This window comes from Pan paniscus, chromosome 1 (assembly GCF_029289425.2).
Source record: "Pan paniscus chromosome 1, NHGRI_mPanPan1-v2.0_pri, whole genome shotgun sequence".
In the NCBI taxonomy this organism is placed as follows: Eukaryota; Metazoa; Chordata; class Mammalia; order Primates; family Hominidae; genus Pan; species Pan paniscus.
Genome location: NC_073249.2, coordinates 41,246,768 through 41,262,778, shown reverse-complemented (window position 1 = coordinate 41,262,778; position 16,011 = coordinate 41,246,768). Strand labels below are relative to the sequence as shown.

Below are 16,011 nucleotides of genomic sequence, written 5' to 3'. Positions count from 1 at the left end.
AACTCTGTGCCAGCCATAATTTGTGGTGGAGATGTTTCTAGCCCTTTCTGAAGTTCCAAAGAAGTTCTAAGACTACTACTAGTAATAATAATTACCACCACTTTTTGAAAACACTATGTGTCAGACATGATGCTGGGTGATTTATATACATTCTCTCAATCCTCACAACAATTGCATTAGGCTCATTACACAGATGATCAAACTGAGGTTTAGAGAAGTTGAATAACATTATCAAAACCATATACTTAGTAAGTGTCTATGGAATGGAGGTTGGCCTGACTCCCATGGGCCAGCTCTTAACATCTATGCTATTTTGCCTCTCCAGGCCTTGAAATAGAGAACAGAATCCCATGCCCCAGCACCCACTCCAAACACACACACACCCATCACCATCCTTTCTGCTGTTCCCAAGGCCCCTTCCAGTCTGTACGGAGCCATTCTCCACTGTGACTCCCTTTTTCCATTTCACCCTTCGCTGGATCATTTTATGCCTCTATTCCCTCTGCTAATTCAAACTAATTAAAGTATAAAATAGAATAATTGCTTCCATCCCTATACTCTTTTCCCATCCACCCTGTGTATAGATTTATACTCCTTTTCTAGGAGTGGCCAGCCTGACAAGTTGGGTGAAAACTGGGGCTATCAAGTTTCTTTTCATCTTGTTGCTTGGTTTTTCACTTGGCTCATAGCCTGATTTTCCCTTGACTTGCTGTCTGACTTCCATTACACACTGAGGATATGGGAGCAACTTGTATGCATGCCCATAACATCTGCTGATTCGCTGTCAGTGAAGCTGGGGCAGACTTTCTAGGAAAGAGCCAGGCATCCGCTCAGTGGAGCACCTGGGCAATTAACAGGATTGGGGAATCAGTTCCCAAATTTTCCCCTGGGACTGGCCGGTCTTAGATCTATTAACAGTACATTAACATTGACTTGTTAGGCAGTGACACTAACGACCCAACACTTACTAGTCCTATTTCTTAATTACATTTAATTAATTAATTGAGAGTGAAAGAGAATACATGAGTGCTATATTGGATTGTTCTAGCTCTGTGGGGAGATGAAAACCTCTCTAGGCAGAATGTAAGACCAGAGACTTGGTTTTACTCTCACTATGTGTTCCACTCTCACAGCCCCAAGAATATTACATGTGTCATGTTTGGAGGATGGGTGGGGAACAGAGAGGCAAGGGTTGGGGCAGGGTGGAAGACAGGGATGAGAGTAGGTTGCCCAGAGATTTGTTTTAGAGTGAAATGATGAAAAACCCATTCCCATGATATCTTAAAAGGTCTTAGGACTTTTAGAGAACTTGAAAGTCTTAAATTGCTGCCTCAAAGTAGGAAAATAGACAACTTACGATGATTCAACTTATGGTTTTTTTACTTTACAGTGGTGTGAAAGCAATACACATTCAGTAGAAATTGTACTTCAAGTACCCATGTAGCCACTCTCTCCTTCACCTTCAGTACACTCTTCAATTCATTACATGAGATATTCAACACTTAATTATAAAGTTGGCTTCGTGTTAGATGATTTTGCCCAACTGTAGGTGAAGATAAGTGTTCTGAGCATGTTTAAGGTAGGTGAGGCTAAGTTATGAGCTTGGTAGGTTAGGTGTATTAAACATGTATTTGACTTACAATATTTCCAACCTACAATGGCTTGAGTAGGAGGCAACCCCATCATAAGTCGAGAGCATGTGTACATATCCATAACCAAATCAGCATTCCAGCTTTCTCTACAATGTTGACCCTCCAGCGAAGATGCTCATATGAGCACATGTGGCCCCATAAATCTCTCCTTAAGAACATTATGCTGACCAGGCGCAGTGGCGCACGCTTGTAATCCCACGACTTTGGGAGGCCGAGGTGGACGGATCCCTTGAGCCCAAGAGTTCGAGACCAGCCTGGGCAACATGGTGAAACCCCATCTCTATTTCCATAAAAAAAAATTTAAATTGCTCTGGCATGGTGGTTCATGCCTGTATTCCCAGCACTTTGGGAGGCCAAGGCGGGTGGATCACTTGAGGTCAGGAGTTTGAGCGCAACCTGGCCAACATGGCAAAACCCCGGCTCTACTAAAAATACAAAAATTAGCTGGGTGTGGTGGCATGTACCTGTAATCCCAGCAACTCAGGAGGCTGAGGCAGAAGAATCGCTTTAACCCGGGAGGCGGAGGTTGAAGTGAGCCAAGGTCATGCCACTGCACCACAGCCTGGGTGACAGGGCAATAGTGAGACTCTGTCTCAAAAACAAAACAAAACAAAATAAAAAATTTTAAAATTAAAAATTGAAAAAGAGAACACTGCTTTTGGTTTAGTCTCAGGCCCATCTTTTGTGCTTTTGGTGTCATCTTCTGGAGAGAGACAGAGCAGAGTCCCAATCCTAGGACCTTAAACAAATTTCTATAAGATCTGAAAGAGACTTTAGAGTTAGATTTATAATCTCCATCTTTACAGATGAGGAAACTGAGACTCTGAGAAGTTGAGGGCCCAGGTTACCCTTGAAGTCAGAGGTGGGGCCAGGCCTAGAACACAGATCTCCTGGCTCAGGCTGAGGATGACTGGGTGTGTCATGTCCCCCTGCCCCCTCTTCATCACACACCATCTCTATACTCCTGAGAAATGGGATCATGAGGCACGAGAGCTAGAATGGGCCATATAGAATGTGGCATGTGGGGCAGTATAAAAAGAAATTCCCCCTTTATTGTCTCAGCTGAGACTCACACTGACCTTGTGTGAGAAACACTGAGGTTAAGTGACTTGTGCAAGGCCACTCAGATAGAGAATGGTGAAATGAAGTCCAAATCAGACCCATGGACTTCAGAGACAAGCCTGTTATCTGATGCAACTCCTCTCGGCTATAAAAGAGGAACCGAAGCTGTCAGAGGATTCTACTATCAGTGATAACACAAGCTGGACTAGAACCCAGGACATCTGACTTCATTTTGACAGATTATTCTCCTGCCACACATTCAACTGCTTCCTTGGAGACATCTAAGCTGTCTGTGAGTACTTAACTCACAGCCGGCCTCAGACAGATGGGCCTCCTGAGCTGTTCTTGGCTTTCATCTTTGGACTCAGACCCTGGTGAAGTCACCTGGCTACCTATTTCTACACATTTTACGGCTCTCCAGGTGACAGGCCTCAGAGCTCCACCACAAATCCCCCTCAGACTTTGCCTCGTAATCACAGCTCCATCTGGTACAGGGAGCTCCCCCTACTAATATTTCACTTGACCAGAGGCAGCCCATGGCATGAAACCCAAATTCTTCCTATCTCTGCTCATCGTGGCTGGCTACTGCTAAACCCCTCTGTTTGGTGTAGACTGTAACAAGAACTGGGTACCTGAAGCAGAAGGTGGGACAGAGGAGGGGTATTTACAGATAAGCTGTGTGGACACTTGGTGTGGCCAGGCTGATGCTCTCAGAGATGGCATCAGATATGGATCTAGGAGGTGATTATATTCTCTGAAACCCACTCATCTGCCTCCTGCCCTGACCCAGCCCCTCTTCTTTGGATACATTTTGAATGCATTTTCCGAAAGCGTCTCATTGGATAAAAAGATATGCAGCTAAAATATATGCCTTGGTACCTTCTCGGTCCCACTAAGGTCTCATTGGTCACTTCTTCTTTCCCACTTTGCTGGGCTCAGAGAATCTAAGAAAGAGCTCTTACCCAGAGCTACCCGCCTGGTCCTCTGCTACACACAGTGCCTCTTGAAAACATTGCATAAAATGTGAGTCTATTTAACCTCTGCCCATCATTTTATCCACCAATACAGGTTGTCATCTATCTATCTGTCCTTTTTTCTGTATCTATATCTGCATAAGTGCCTGGAATGGTGCTCATCAAATGTTAACATGGTGTTATATTTTGGGTAGTGAGATTTGGTGATCTTCTGCTGTTTTCTTTTCTGTATGCATTGCTTGAATTTGCATAACAAGCGTCCACCATTTTTATTCAACAAATAATGTTTTCCCTTAAAGAAGAACAGGATAAAAGAGCATGTATAGAATTCAATCTGATGTTATTGGGCTATTTGGGTACCTGTCTCTCTCTTGTTAGATTGCAATCAACTTAAGGTAGTGGCTAAGTCTCATTCATTTTGATGATTCCCAGCACTTTGTTCCCAATAAATATGTGCCCAGGAATAGTTCTTTTTAGGCCCACTGACTGTTTCATCGGAATGATAGGTCAGTGTTTATTTCCAAGACTGTCTTACCCACTCTAGGTTAGGCAAAGCTGTCTACAGATCCACAAAATTCCCATCTGGACCTGTTTATACTTCAACTGCAGAGGCCACATGAAAGAAGGTGAAAAAGACAGGTGGGTTCAAGAGGATCTGGATGTAATTGGCATGCAATTATCGTATGATTTACGTCATCTGTCCTCAAGAACTAATTTTCAACTCAGAACTGCATCACTGCTTCCCTTAATGCTGTCGTGTGCGCACTTATCTCTTCCTTACTTCTTCGCTCATCCCTCATCCCCTGATTCAGACTCCTTTTAAATTCGAAAAGAAAGGAGGTAAGGAGAGCTCTGGAAAGGGTAAGTTTGATCAAGGACACCTGGAACTCTTGCAGAATTCTCTGATAATGACATGAGCTGGGAAGCAACTTGTGAAAGCTCTCTGCATCCTTCTCTAGCCTAAGTCAGTGTCCTCAGCTGCTGGGACAGACTGGCAATCCTTTTCCTCATTTCTTTGGCCTTTATTTTACTTACCCTGTTAAGAAAAATGACAAGACCCCTGCTGCTGCTGCTGAACAACTATTAACCCACTGACCGAGTGAATGGAATGTGTCCGGCTTGGCTAAGGTCTTTGCTTAGCTTTCTGGGTCTCTGTTGATCTCATGAATCCCCTGCCTTCCCTGCTTCTCTTTCCCTTCACCATGGCTCTCTCTGCTTTTGCCTTCTCTCTACTCATACATATTCACAGGAAATACAGTCTCCATCCATCCCAGAGGGTGGAAGACTTGCTCAGCTATTTCCCTACAGAGGGTAGAAGTCTATTTCTCAGGGCTTCCCATCTCCATAGGCCTGGTTTCAGCTTCCCAGAGCTGACCAGCTTATACTCTGCACCAGTCTAAGACTCACGCCAAGATTTTTATTTCCTTCTGGGGCCCTGTCTTGGGTCTGCCTCTCCCAGGAGTGGGCCCAGTCCGGAGGCCTGGATTATTTACACCTCTTTGGCTCCCTTGAGCAGCAGACTCTGTGGGCCTGAGAGCAGTAAATCTACCTCCTAATCACACCAAGCTGCTCCACGCAGTCTGGCCTGTTCTTGCAGGGCTGTTCATCACTTGCTGAGACAGGGGCTGTGGCCTAGAGTGAAGCCTCCGGGAAGTGGCTGGCCCCCGGCTGCTTCTCTCTAGCTCCCTGCAAAAGCCTACAGGCACTCTGCCTCTCTCAAGACCCCTGTGCTGCAAGCCCAGAGGTCTCTCTTCTTGGACTGAACAGTTTCTGAACAAAGGTGACAGATTATCAGCAGTTTCTTGGAGTTTGGAAAGCAGAGATGGGTGTTAGCACTTACCTGTCTCTCAGACATGACGTACAGGTAGCGCTGATCAATGGAGAAGGCCATGTCCCGGAGGATGGGGCTTCCGTCCTTGAGCACAGAGACCATCTCGTACTGGACCCCACCATGGGGGGGACCGTCGGCCCGAATCTGTATGAGAAACAAGGATGTCCTCAGTATCTGCCCTCAGTATTCCCCTGTGGGCTACCTGCCTCTGCCCAGAGCAGGTAGCTTACAGAAGACCATTGCTAACCCCCAGTCACTACTCCATAGACTGAAGTGCCACTTCTTTTAAACAGCCCAATTTCCACCAAAAGGAATCCTTTCCCAAGCAGTCTGAGTGTTCTGGGCCTGGGATTTCTGACAGTGGATTTATTTGTGTGTGCATATACGCCCTTGGGAATGATTTTGAATATCCCTATGCAGTTATTCTTGTGTGCATGTACATCTATTTATAGCACTGTGTATTGTATGTGTGTGTAAGTGAGTGTGTGCTTATGCACACTCCTTCATGGTGGCTGGGGTGGGAAAGTCAACATCTGTTCACAGTATCTTAGCCTCAGACAAGTATGAAGGAATGGTGAACAATTTATATAAATCATCAAAAAGCTGCTCATTAAGAGATTAAAGATTTTTGGATCCCAGGAGGGTCTTTCAGCCCCCAAACATATGCCCTGACTGTCCACAAATCCACCTGTGAGATGTGGGGAGCCAGGAATCCTGGCTTAGCCTCTCCAAGCCCATCCTAGGAAAATAAGTCAGAAAGGACTGAGATGTCATCTAGTCCAGTGCTTCTCAGCCCTGGCTGCACATTAGAATAATCTGGGGAGCTTTAAAAAATATGAATGCCAGGGCTACATCCATTAATCACAATCTCTGTGGGTGGGGCCCAGGCATCTTCTTCAGCTTAAAAGCTCCCCGGGTGAATTTAATGAGTACCCAGGGTCGAGGAGCAGCGAGGTAGTCCTGCAGTTCTCACACTAGTGTGTCCTCAGAATCACCTGGAGGGCTTGGTGAATGCACTGCGAGGCCCACCCCCAGAATTTCTGATTCAGTGGGCATGAGGGCTGAGAATGTACATTTCTAACAAATTCCCCAGCTGATGCTGATGCTGTTACTATAAGGGTTTGAAAAGTACTATCTAGGCCCTTATGTTGAATGCTGACCTCAAAGAAAAGAGGTCCCTAAGGTCATACAAAAAGTTGGTGGCAAGGAGACCTTGGTCTGAATGTGCCCCATCCCCAGTTTTTCTAGTTGTTAGTTTTCTAGTTTTCTAGTAGCTGACTCTTGACCAATATTCATGACCCCAGCCTGTTTTCACTGTCCTCTGCCCATCTCTAGCTCAAGCCCCACCTCCTCCATGAAGCCTTCCCCATCCTCTCTAATGGCTAATTAATTGCTCCCACTTTGATGCCTTTTTTTTTTTGCCAGACATTTTGTCCTAGGATTATAATCAATTGATTTGTTCATTGTGTATATACTAGCTAACATGTATTGACTACCTACTCGAATTGTTCTCTAATTGCTTCAGATGTGTGTAAGTCCTGTCAACATTTTGAAGGCAGGGATATCTTTTCTATTTATCTTATAACCCTCTGAGGACTAGCATGCGACTGGGAACATAGCCGGTGACGGATAAAAGGGAATGCTTGTGAAATGCTTGTTGAAAGAGCGTGAACTGTGCACCAACTGACAGCATATCCTAGACTCCTTAGGGCTGAATCAAAGTGAGGTCAAAAGACATTTTCCCGGGAAGATTTTAAGATTAAGGCTTCTTCTCCCTTACACCCTTTGGATTCTCTCTTGGGCCCTTCATCATCTTCTCCCTCTGCCTGTTTCTCCCTACACCACACTGAGAGCTCCTCAGGCCAAGGCACCATGACTTATTCATCCCAAGTGCCAAGCTCAATGCCTGATGCCGCAACAAATACACTAGCATGGATGGATGGATGGATGTGTTTTCAGTTCTTATTGGCAGAGTGGGGAAGGTCAACAGCATTATTGATTGCAGAGCTAGGGGAGTGGGAGAAGAGCTTCCATTCCTATTTCTCTACTGTCCTGAGAATCTGCATCCTTGAGGAGCTTGAACCAGGGCTTGGTCTGTACCTGTTGGGTTGGGATGGACTCGATGTACATGGGAAACAGACCATGAGTCCATCGTGGGGTGGGAAGCTCTGGCCCGGGGGTCCCCAGTGGTAGAAACAGCAGATTCTTGCCTGAGGCCCTTGTGCTATACCCCACGGATGAAAATGGTAGGTCAGGGTCTAGAGGCAAGGACACCATGTTCTCCTCCTCACCTGCTTTGCTGGGCGACTTGCGGGCTTCTGGGCCTGAACTTAAGGAGGTAACCTCAATGGAACCAAATAAACTCTTCTCAGCCATTCCTATCCCTCATCACTCCCCTTGTGGGACTTTCCCCTATGCTCCGCTCTTGCCCTCTTTCTCCCTAGTGAATGGGCTTCCTGCTGTTCAAGGCTGTTGCCTTGTCATCTATCAGTAAAGCCCCTCCTTCCAGAAATGTTGTTAGAAGCCCATTTGTTTCATTTTCACAGGGTCAAGGGGATTCTAAGAGTCAGCAATGCTGTTACACGGCTGAGACCACCAGCCTGTAACCTGGAGCAATTCTGATGATGAGATTCAAGCAGAAGGAAGAATAAGAGTCTCTGTGTGGGAAAATGCCCCACAGTTAAAATGGTTCCCCTTGACATTCAAAGCAGCATTCTCCCTTAGATAGACAGACCCAAATTTCCATAAGATTCTTACAGAAATATCATAGCTTTTAGTCACAAAAGTTCTTGGGCTATTGCAGGAGGTAGAGGGCAGATGTGATTGCCATGACTTCTGGTTGGCCTGGTCTCAGTTTTCTGTCTCCATAAAATGGGGGTTTCAGGCCCTGCTTCTTGCCTGAGTCTGAACTGTGCCCCTCCTCTGAAGGGAAAGTGTCTCAGTGCTTCTCCCACCTTCACTGTGACAGCTACTCCTCTCCAGGGAGATTTAAGCCTCCTCAAGGTGCTGGCTGCGTCCCAGCAGCTGCAGGGCTGGGTCCCAGGAGCTGCAGAGCCAGGCCCCTCCCTCAAGCCTGGTCTGGGATCTCCTGCCCCAGAAGGCCAGTTAAGCCTCTGCTGGCTGGAATAGTCCGCTATTTTCATGCTAATGGCACTTTAATATTCTTCATCTGCCTTTTCCTACATGTTGGCCTCTACCCTATCCCAGAGCATGGGCACTTGCGTGGATTCAGCAAGGCCTGCACACCAAGTCAGAAGAGAGAATGAATGCCATGGTGAGGGCCCTTCCTCTGTGGTGCCTGGGACCAGATGGTACCCGTGGCAAGATTAGAGCTGGAGTTGAACCAAAGACAACTTATCATCACATTGTCTGCTGCATTCGGTCAGGACCAATCCCAACCATTAATATTTTACTGAATCAGAGACCTAATCTGAAGGTTTGTCTTTTTCCCTGTCTGCAACCCCAATCTTTTAATAAGCCAGTTGAAGCCAGAATCAAACCTACATAAGTCTCAAATGTCAGAGGTAAAACCAAACCAGAACAGAAAATGTTGTTGGTACTGAACCTGAACTAAGCTATCCTATTTCATTCAGTCTAAATCCCGGAGAGAAATGTGGTATTGGCCAAGAAGTCTGTGACTCCCCCGACTCACCCCCGATCCATGTTATCTGCCCCAAGATGGAGTCACCTTTCAAGATACTTATAGGGGGTCAGAGAAGATGGAGAGTAGGGGCCAGGAGGCCAGGTCAAGGAGAAAAAGGTGGGGCAGGGGCTGGCAGAGAGAAGGCAGCAGATCCCCTGGGCAGCAGAGGTCTTTCCCCTCCCTTGATCCCCTTTGCTCCCTTAAGGCAAAACACACCAATGAGTGCAGGGTTTAAGTCTGGGCCTCAGGCCTCCTGGGTTTCCATTCTGACTCTGTTCTTCCCTGGGGCTTGATTTCTGCCTAATGGCACAGTTTTAGGTGAGTTACCTCTCTGAGCCTTAGTGTTCCTCTCTGAATAACTGGAAGAAGCAATCTGCTCAGTGCCTATCACAGGAGAATCATAGACTTATAAAAATTACTGGAGCTAATCTTGTCTAAACTCTTCCATTCAAAACTTCCAATACATGGGGGAACTGGGGTTCAAACCAGCCCCAGCTGGTGGGGTCCAGAGGAAAGCACATGGCTGATGGGGAGAACACCTTGGAAGTGACTAGGAAGAAGGCTGCTAATGTAGTTCAAGTCTGTGATTTTTCGCATGTCTCTGTCTTGGATAGGAAATTTTGGGTTTCAAAGCTGTCCTCTGTCTTTGCCAGAAACAGGATGGCCAGTGGTGAGGGGAGTGTCAAGGAATCCCAAACCAAGAGTGGGATTTTAATAGCCAACTAATTGAGTTTATTCTATGGTGTCCCACAAAGTGACAGCAATAAACTGAACCAGCCCTTGCATGCGGTGCAACACCAAGATGCACAGGTCCCAAAATCCAACCAGGCAGCGGAGGATACTGGAGATGGGGCAAAGGAGGGAGGTGACAGGGACAGGTGGAATGAGTCACTGGAGTGTGTTTTTCTATTTGGGATCTTCTTCTTCTGGGAAGACTTGACCTCGGTGGAAATGCAGAAGCTACTGGGGCTATTTTGCTTGGACAAGGCTCAGCAGCCAGATAGCACAAGGAACAGAAGAGAGTGAGTCTTTACTGAGACCAGCAAAAGACAAAATGTGCCTAAACTACTTATTTATTTTGAGACAGGGTCTCACTCTGTGCCACCCAGGCTAAGTGCAGTGGCGCAATCACAGCTCACTGCAGCCTTGAGCTCCCAAGATCAAGCGATCCTCCTACTCAGCCACCCAAGTAGCTGGGACTACAGGTGTGCACCACCACAACTGGCTACTTTTTCATTTTTTTTTTTTAGAGACAGGGTCTCATTATGTTGCCCAGGCTGGTCTCAAACTCTTGAGCTCCAGTGATCCTCCCACCTCAGCCCCACAAAGTGCTAGGATTACAGGTGTGAGCTACTATGCCCAGCCTAAACTCTGACGTGAGGACATTTAGTCTAGCTCTAGTAAGAACCAGAGACTTTACTATAGAATGGGTGACTATGGGAGACTGTAATCTCATTCTCAGGAGGGTTTTAAACCCAGGATAACCCCTTTTGCTTCATGGTTAAATGTGGCCCTGCCTGAAGGCAGTAGGATAGACTTGGATTCTGAAAGGTTCTGTTCACCTAAGAATTTAATAATAGCTACCACAGTGCTACGTGCTGTCACAGTACTTAACAAAAATGAACTCATTTAACACTTCCAAGCATTCCTGAGGTAAATACTATTTTAAATCCCATTTTATAGATAAAAACTCAGAGGCACAGGAGAGTTAGGCAACTCTCTCAAGATGACACAGCTGGAGAGTGGCGTAACTGAGATTCCCAGCTAGAGCCTGAAATCTCTGAAGAGGGGGCTAATAATGGGCAAACATAGCTGCCCTTGCCGCTGAGCAGAGTAGATGGGTCATCTAAAAGTCCAAATTTCCCCTCATCCACTCTTCCCCCTTTAGGATCCCAAGTTCAAAGTGGGACAATCTCCTATTTCCTGGGGACAACAGTAAACTCAGAACCTAATTTTTGGGGGCCTTACCTGGGGGATAAAACTCAGTTTATCAGGGCTGGCTTTGGGGCAGGAGCGTGTGAGGTAAAATCCAGCAGAGATTGAGCGTCCAGTCCTCCAGTTGAAATGAGAATGAAATAGTAACCCTATTAGTACCTTTCCTTTAAATCACAGCTATGTCTGGACAGAAATTAATGTCAGCTTCTTTTCTTGAATATCCAATTCCAATCAGCATATCCAATTAACTCGCTTACCTGCAGCCCCCTCTAAACTCCTTTTCTTGTGCTTCGATTTCTTCTCTAGTTAGCCCTAATTTATGGAGCCCTTTGGTACTCTAATATCACATTATTATTAGTAGTAGTAGCAGCAGCAGTAATAGTATATATATATATATATATATATATTTGGTTTTCTGCAAGAGCTGTGGAAGAGCAGTAGAATTGGGAATCTTCTTCTTGGGTTTCTTAGCAGCAAAGAGATTGGTTTGAAAGGCATCACCACACAGAAGGAAGCACTGGATCATGTCTGCAGGGCTGGGATTTAATCCCAAGTTTTTCTTTCATTGGCTGTGTGACTTCAGGCAAGTCATTTCACTTGTTTATGTAATAGTTTCTGTAGCTGTCCCATAATGGTGGGACATAATGGTCCTTAGCTCAAAAAAGATATTGTGAAAGTAAAATGAGTTATTAGCTATGAATGTCAGTACTGTCCAATATTGATTTATTATGTGCCTACCATGAGCTAGGCCTGCGTTAGGAGCTGCAGATACGTGATAAAGGATAAGGATCCCCTCAGGAAGCCCGGTGATGGGGAAATGGACAATTTATCTGGTCTTCATGAACACAGGGGTCACCCCTTGTGAGAAGAGGTTTGCATGGGGGTCCCAGGGAGACCAGCACGGGGGGGCGGAGCAGCATCTCACCTGGCCTGAAGGAGGCCCTGAGGGGATACTTCCTGGAGGAGGTGAGGCCTAAGCCAAAATGCAGGAGTGGAAATGTGAGTTCTTCAGAAAACGTACAGTGTAACATAAATATAAAGCTGTTCTTGTTATGCCTGAGCTCAGATTTCTTAGAAACTTGGTCTCTCAGACCTAAGCATTTGGAGAGGATGAGACTTTTGACACAGAGTTATTGAGCGCTCAACATCACTCTCAGCAGGTCTCAGCATCTGACGTCCTCAGATTCACTTCAGAAGAGGCCTTTATCACTTGCTTCTACCTCTGTTCACCTAAGGACCCTATGCTTTTGTGGTCTATTAACATATATGTGGCATGTGAATGTGTATGTGTGTGGCATGTGTGGTGTGTGTATGAGTCTGTTGTGTGTATGTGTATGATGTGTATGTGTTGTGTGTGTATGAGTCTGTTGTATGTATATTATGTGTGTTGGATGTGTGATATGTATGTGTGTGGTGTGTGTAAATCTGTTGTGTGCATGAGTGTGGTGTGTATGTGTTGTATGTACATGGATGTGGTGTGTGTATATGTGGTATGTGTGTATGAGTCTGTTGTGTGTATGAATGTGGTGTATATGTGTTGTGAGTGTGTATGAGTATGGTATGTATTGTATGTGTATGTATGTGTGGTGTGTGTAAGTCTGTTGTATGAGTATGGTGTATAGGCATTGTATGTGGTGTGTGTATGCAGTATGTGTGTATAAGTGTGGTGTGCGTATATTGTGTGTGTGTGTGTGTTCAGACCTTTAAGGAGGTGAAAGGTGGAGAGGGCCTGGTGATGCTGAGGCTGACCCTGGGAGTGAGTTAATGAGAGTGTATCTGCAGTTGAGCATTTGGTGCTGCGAGAGAAGATTCAAGCTGAAGATTATTTTTGTAGAGCTTCATGACCCGAATTATTTATAGATTTAAGTCTTTGGTAAATTCTGTCTCTGAGACTCTTCCTCCCTCTATCCTGTACATACATTCACACACTCACATACACATACACACGCACTCTCTCACATACGCATTCAACAGCAGCAACAGCAGCGGTGGCAGTCCAGGGTGCCTGTTGCTGGCCCCGCCCTCTGAGCCGTGAAAACATTAACTAAGCTTGCAGAGTCAAAACTCAGCAGGCTGAGGCTCCCTGGAGGACAGCTAGGAGCCTGGCCCTAAATGCTTGGCTAATTGGACGGGGACGCAGGAGCCTGGAAAACTTGGCCTGTGGTTTGCACTGAGCTAGCAGAGGAGAGGAAGAAGGGAAACAGGGATAAGGGTCTCTCTTTTCCATGAAGGGGAAGGAGGTTGTTAAGATGTTCTAAGCTTTGAGAATTTCTGCTGCTCCCACCCTTACACACACACACACACGCACACACACACTGCTTCCAGCACTGGTCCCCAATGAGTTGTTGGTCAATCTTCGGTTGACACTGGAGATTGACATTTCCATGTACAATTATTTCTATTTCTGTCCATGTTAAGAGTCTGCCCTAGATATTCAACTAGGGGTGGGTGGAGCTAACAGCGGGGTGCATGGGGCTAGAGAGTCCTGGATTTCAGGGGGCCAGGCCATGGGGATCTTTCTCCTGGAATGTAGGGAGGAGTCCCCAGAGGACTCACTTGTTCTCTGGACTTTTGCATCTTGGGACAGTATGAGAATTAATAGCCTGGCTAGTAAGGATAGTAGCTGTAATGACTATTTATTGAGCATTTACTATGAGTAAGGTCAGTGTTCAAGGGTTAGGGTGGGGAGATTGGCTGGTGAGGATCTCCGGAGACCAGTTTTCTGTTTCTAAATTGTGGCATCTCTGCTCCCTCATCAGACAAGGGTGGATGAGGATGGCCAAGCCATCACTGGTCTATGCTGCTCGTAGAACTAAGAGGAGTGGCCCCTGCTCCATGCCTTCCTACAGTTAATGACAAACTACACTCACAAAGGCACCAAGCACCCCATCTCTGGGGCCTCTCCCTTTGCTACTCATGAGAGAATGACACAAAGAGCTAGAAGCAAAAAGAATCCAGTCCTCTGGGTTCTACTCTTGGAGAATTTTGAACTCCAAGGGCCAGGACAAGAGCTTATGAGAGGTGAATTACACTGGGTGATTCAGGAACACGGGGCTCAGGCCTTAGTCCAACCCCACCTTTAAACACTGCTCCAGCTTTAGGCTTGGGCAGGTCAGGAGTCTGAGGGAACAAGAGGAAGCATTTGATTGTTCTGGGAAACAATAAGATAAACACAGTGGAGACAGCCAAAGCATTAAGCAGCCTCAGATGAAATCAAATCATGCAGAAGCAAAGCAATAATTCACATGGAGCACACAGAGTTGGGGGTGTGTAGCTGGAGGGGTGGTAGGAGGAATTAATACAGAATAACGAGGAACTTCTGCCAAATCTGAACCTTTGTTTACCCCAAGTTCTAGTAGTGTGGGCACTCGGAATCTCCATTCAAGGCATCGCACACAGGTTCCTTTCCTGGAGATGCCCTGGTTGTTTCAAGGATAGAATTGAACCTCTTAGGCTTTTTGAACTGGAATGATTTAGAGCCACTCTTTCAGGTCTGTGGGGAGTGCAGGGCAGCCTTTCTCACCAAGCTCTGGAATAGGGTGTGGTGAGAACTGATGGAATTAGGCATATCGACAGGTTAACTACCTTGGAAATGCCTGTCTCACTCCTCAAAAGGGGGCAGGACAAGGAAACTAGCACTTCCTGGGACTGGATATACATGGTGCTTTCAAATAGCTTCTCTCTCTTTATAAGTTTAGTTCAACACATTTATTGAGCATCTATTCTATGTCAACCCGTGTGCAAAAATTCAGGGATATAAACATGAATACTCTTCAAAACTCTGAGGTAGGCATTCTCATTTTATAGAAAAAGACATGTTAAGTATCTATTGCAGGATCACACAGCTAGAAAGTGGCAGAGCGAAACTCGAAGCTGAATTTGTCTGATTCCAAAGCCTGAACTCTTTTATTCTGCCTCCCTCCAGAGCCTAGGCTTTCTCTAAGTTAAACAGGAGGACAATGCCTACATTAGGACTAAAAACTACATTTAAAAAGCACTGGGTGCCTCTGGAGATAAGTCCTGGGGAACAAAATAGATCATATAGCTGTCTCCTCCACTGTGACAAAGAAGGCCACCTGCAGTCTGGAGAAAGGAGCAAAGGATGGGGTGTTTAAGAGGGTTATTACTCTCTTTAATTAATTCATTCTTTTCTTTTCTATGGCCTGAGATTGCCTTGCATTTTATAATCTGGAACAGTAATCTTTGCTTTGATTAACACTGAGGACGGCGTTTCCAGCTGTAGGGATGGGAAGGGAGGTCGAGAGCGCTAAGCACCATTATCTGACACTGGACTTGTGCCTAAATGCAGGAGACTCCCAGAGATTTTAAAAGAAGTCATTAAAAACACACACACATGTGGCATGTGCCCACCATGGTGCAGAAAAGCCATGGTAACCGAGAGAAATGGAGCCTACAACCATGCCATTGAATCTCTCTTCCCATTGCTAGTGCGCTGGGGCTGAGTCTTTATTGCCTCTTATCTGGGCTACTGCAATAACCTGAGAAATCCCCCTGCCTCCAGCATATTCTTGTTCTAATCTATTCTACCAAACACTGCCAGATTAATCTTCTTAAAACACTTGTTCGATCCTGCCTTATCTGTATGCAAAATCCTTAAATTTCAGGTGTTGGTAATTTTCTTTCTCTTGCTTAACTCAGTCTCCTAATTTTTTTATGATGAACACACACTACTTTTGGAATAATGAAAAAAGTAAATCATGGCATGTATTCATGCATACACATACACACACACACACACACACACACACACACATACACATACACACACACACACACCACCTTCAATTGTCCCCTTTAATAATTTAGAAGAGTTCATACTCCTCAGTTTGCCATTCAGGGGTCTAGCTAACATGGCCTTCTCACCATTTTCCAATTGCATCCCCAGCTTTTTCG

At 45.7% G+C, this 16,011-nt stretch overlaps 1 protein-coding gene across 2 annotated transcripts in view; it reads right to left on the bottom strand.

Annotated features, from left to right (window-relative positions):
• Positions 1 to 16,011, bottom strand: part of PLXNA2 (plexin A2) — a 247,885-nt gene that overhangs the window by 114,479 nt on the left and 117,395 nt on the right. For both annotated transcript variants that reach the window (XM_003831204.8, XM_034945808.4), the window contains exon 4: positions 5,529 to 5,663. In XM_003831204.8, the coding sequence (XP_003831252.5) occupies positions 5,529 to 5,663 (135 nt within the window). The remainder of the gene's footprint in view (positions 1 to 5,528; positions 5,664 to 16,011) is intronic.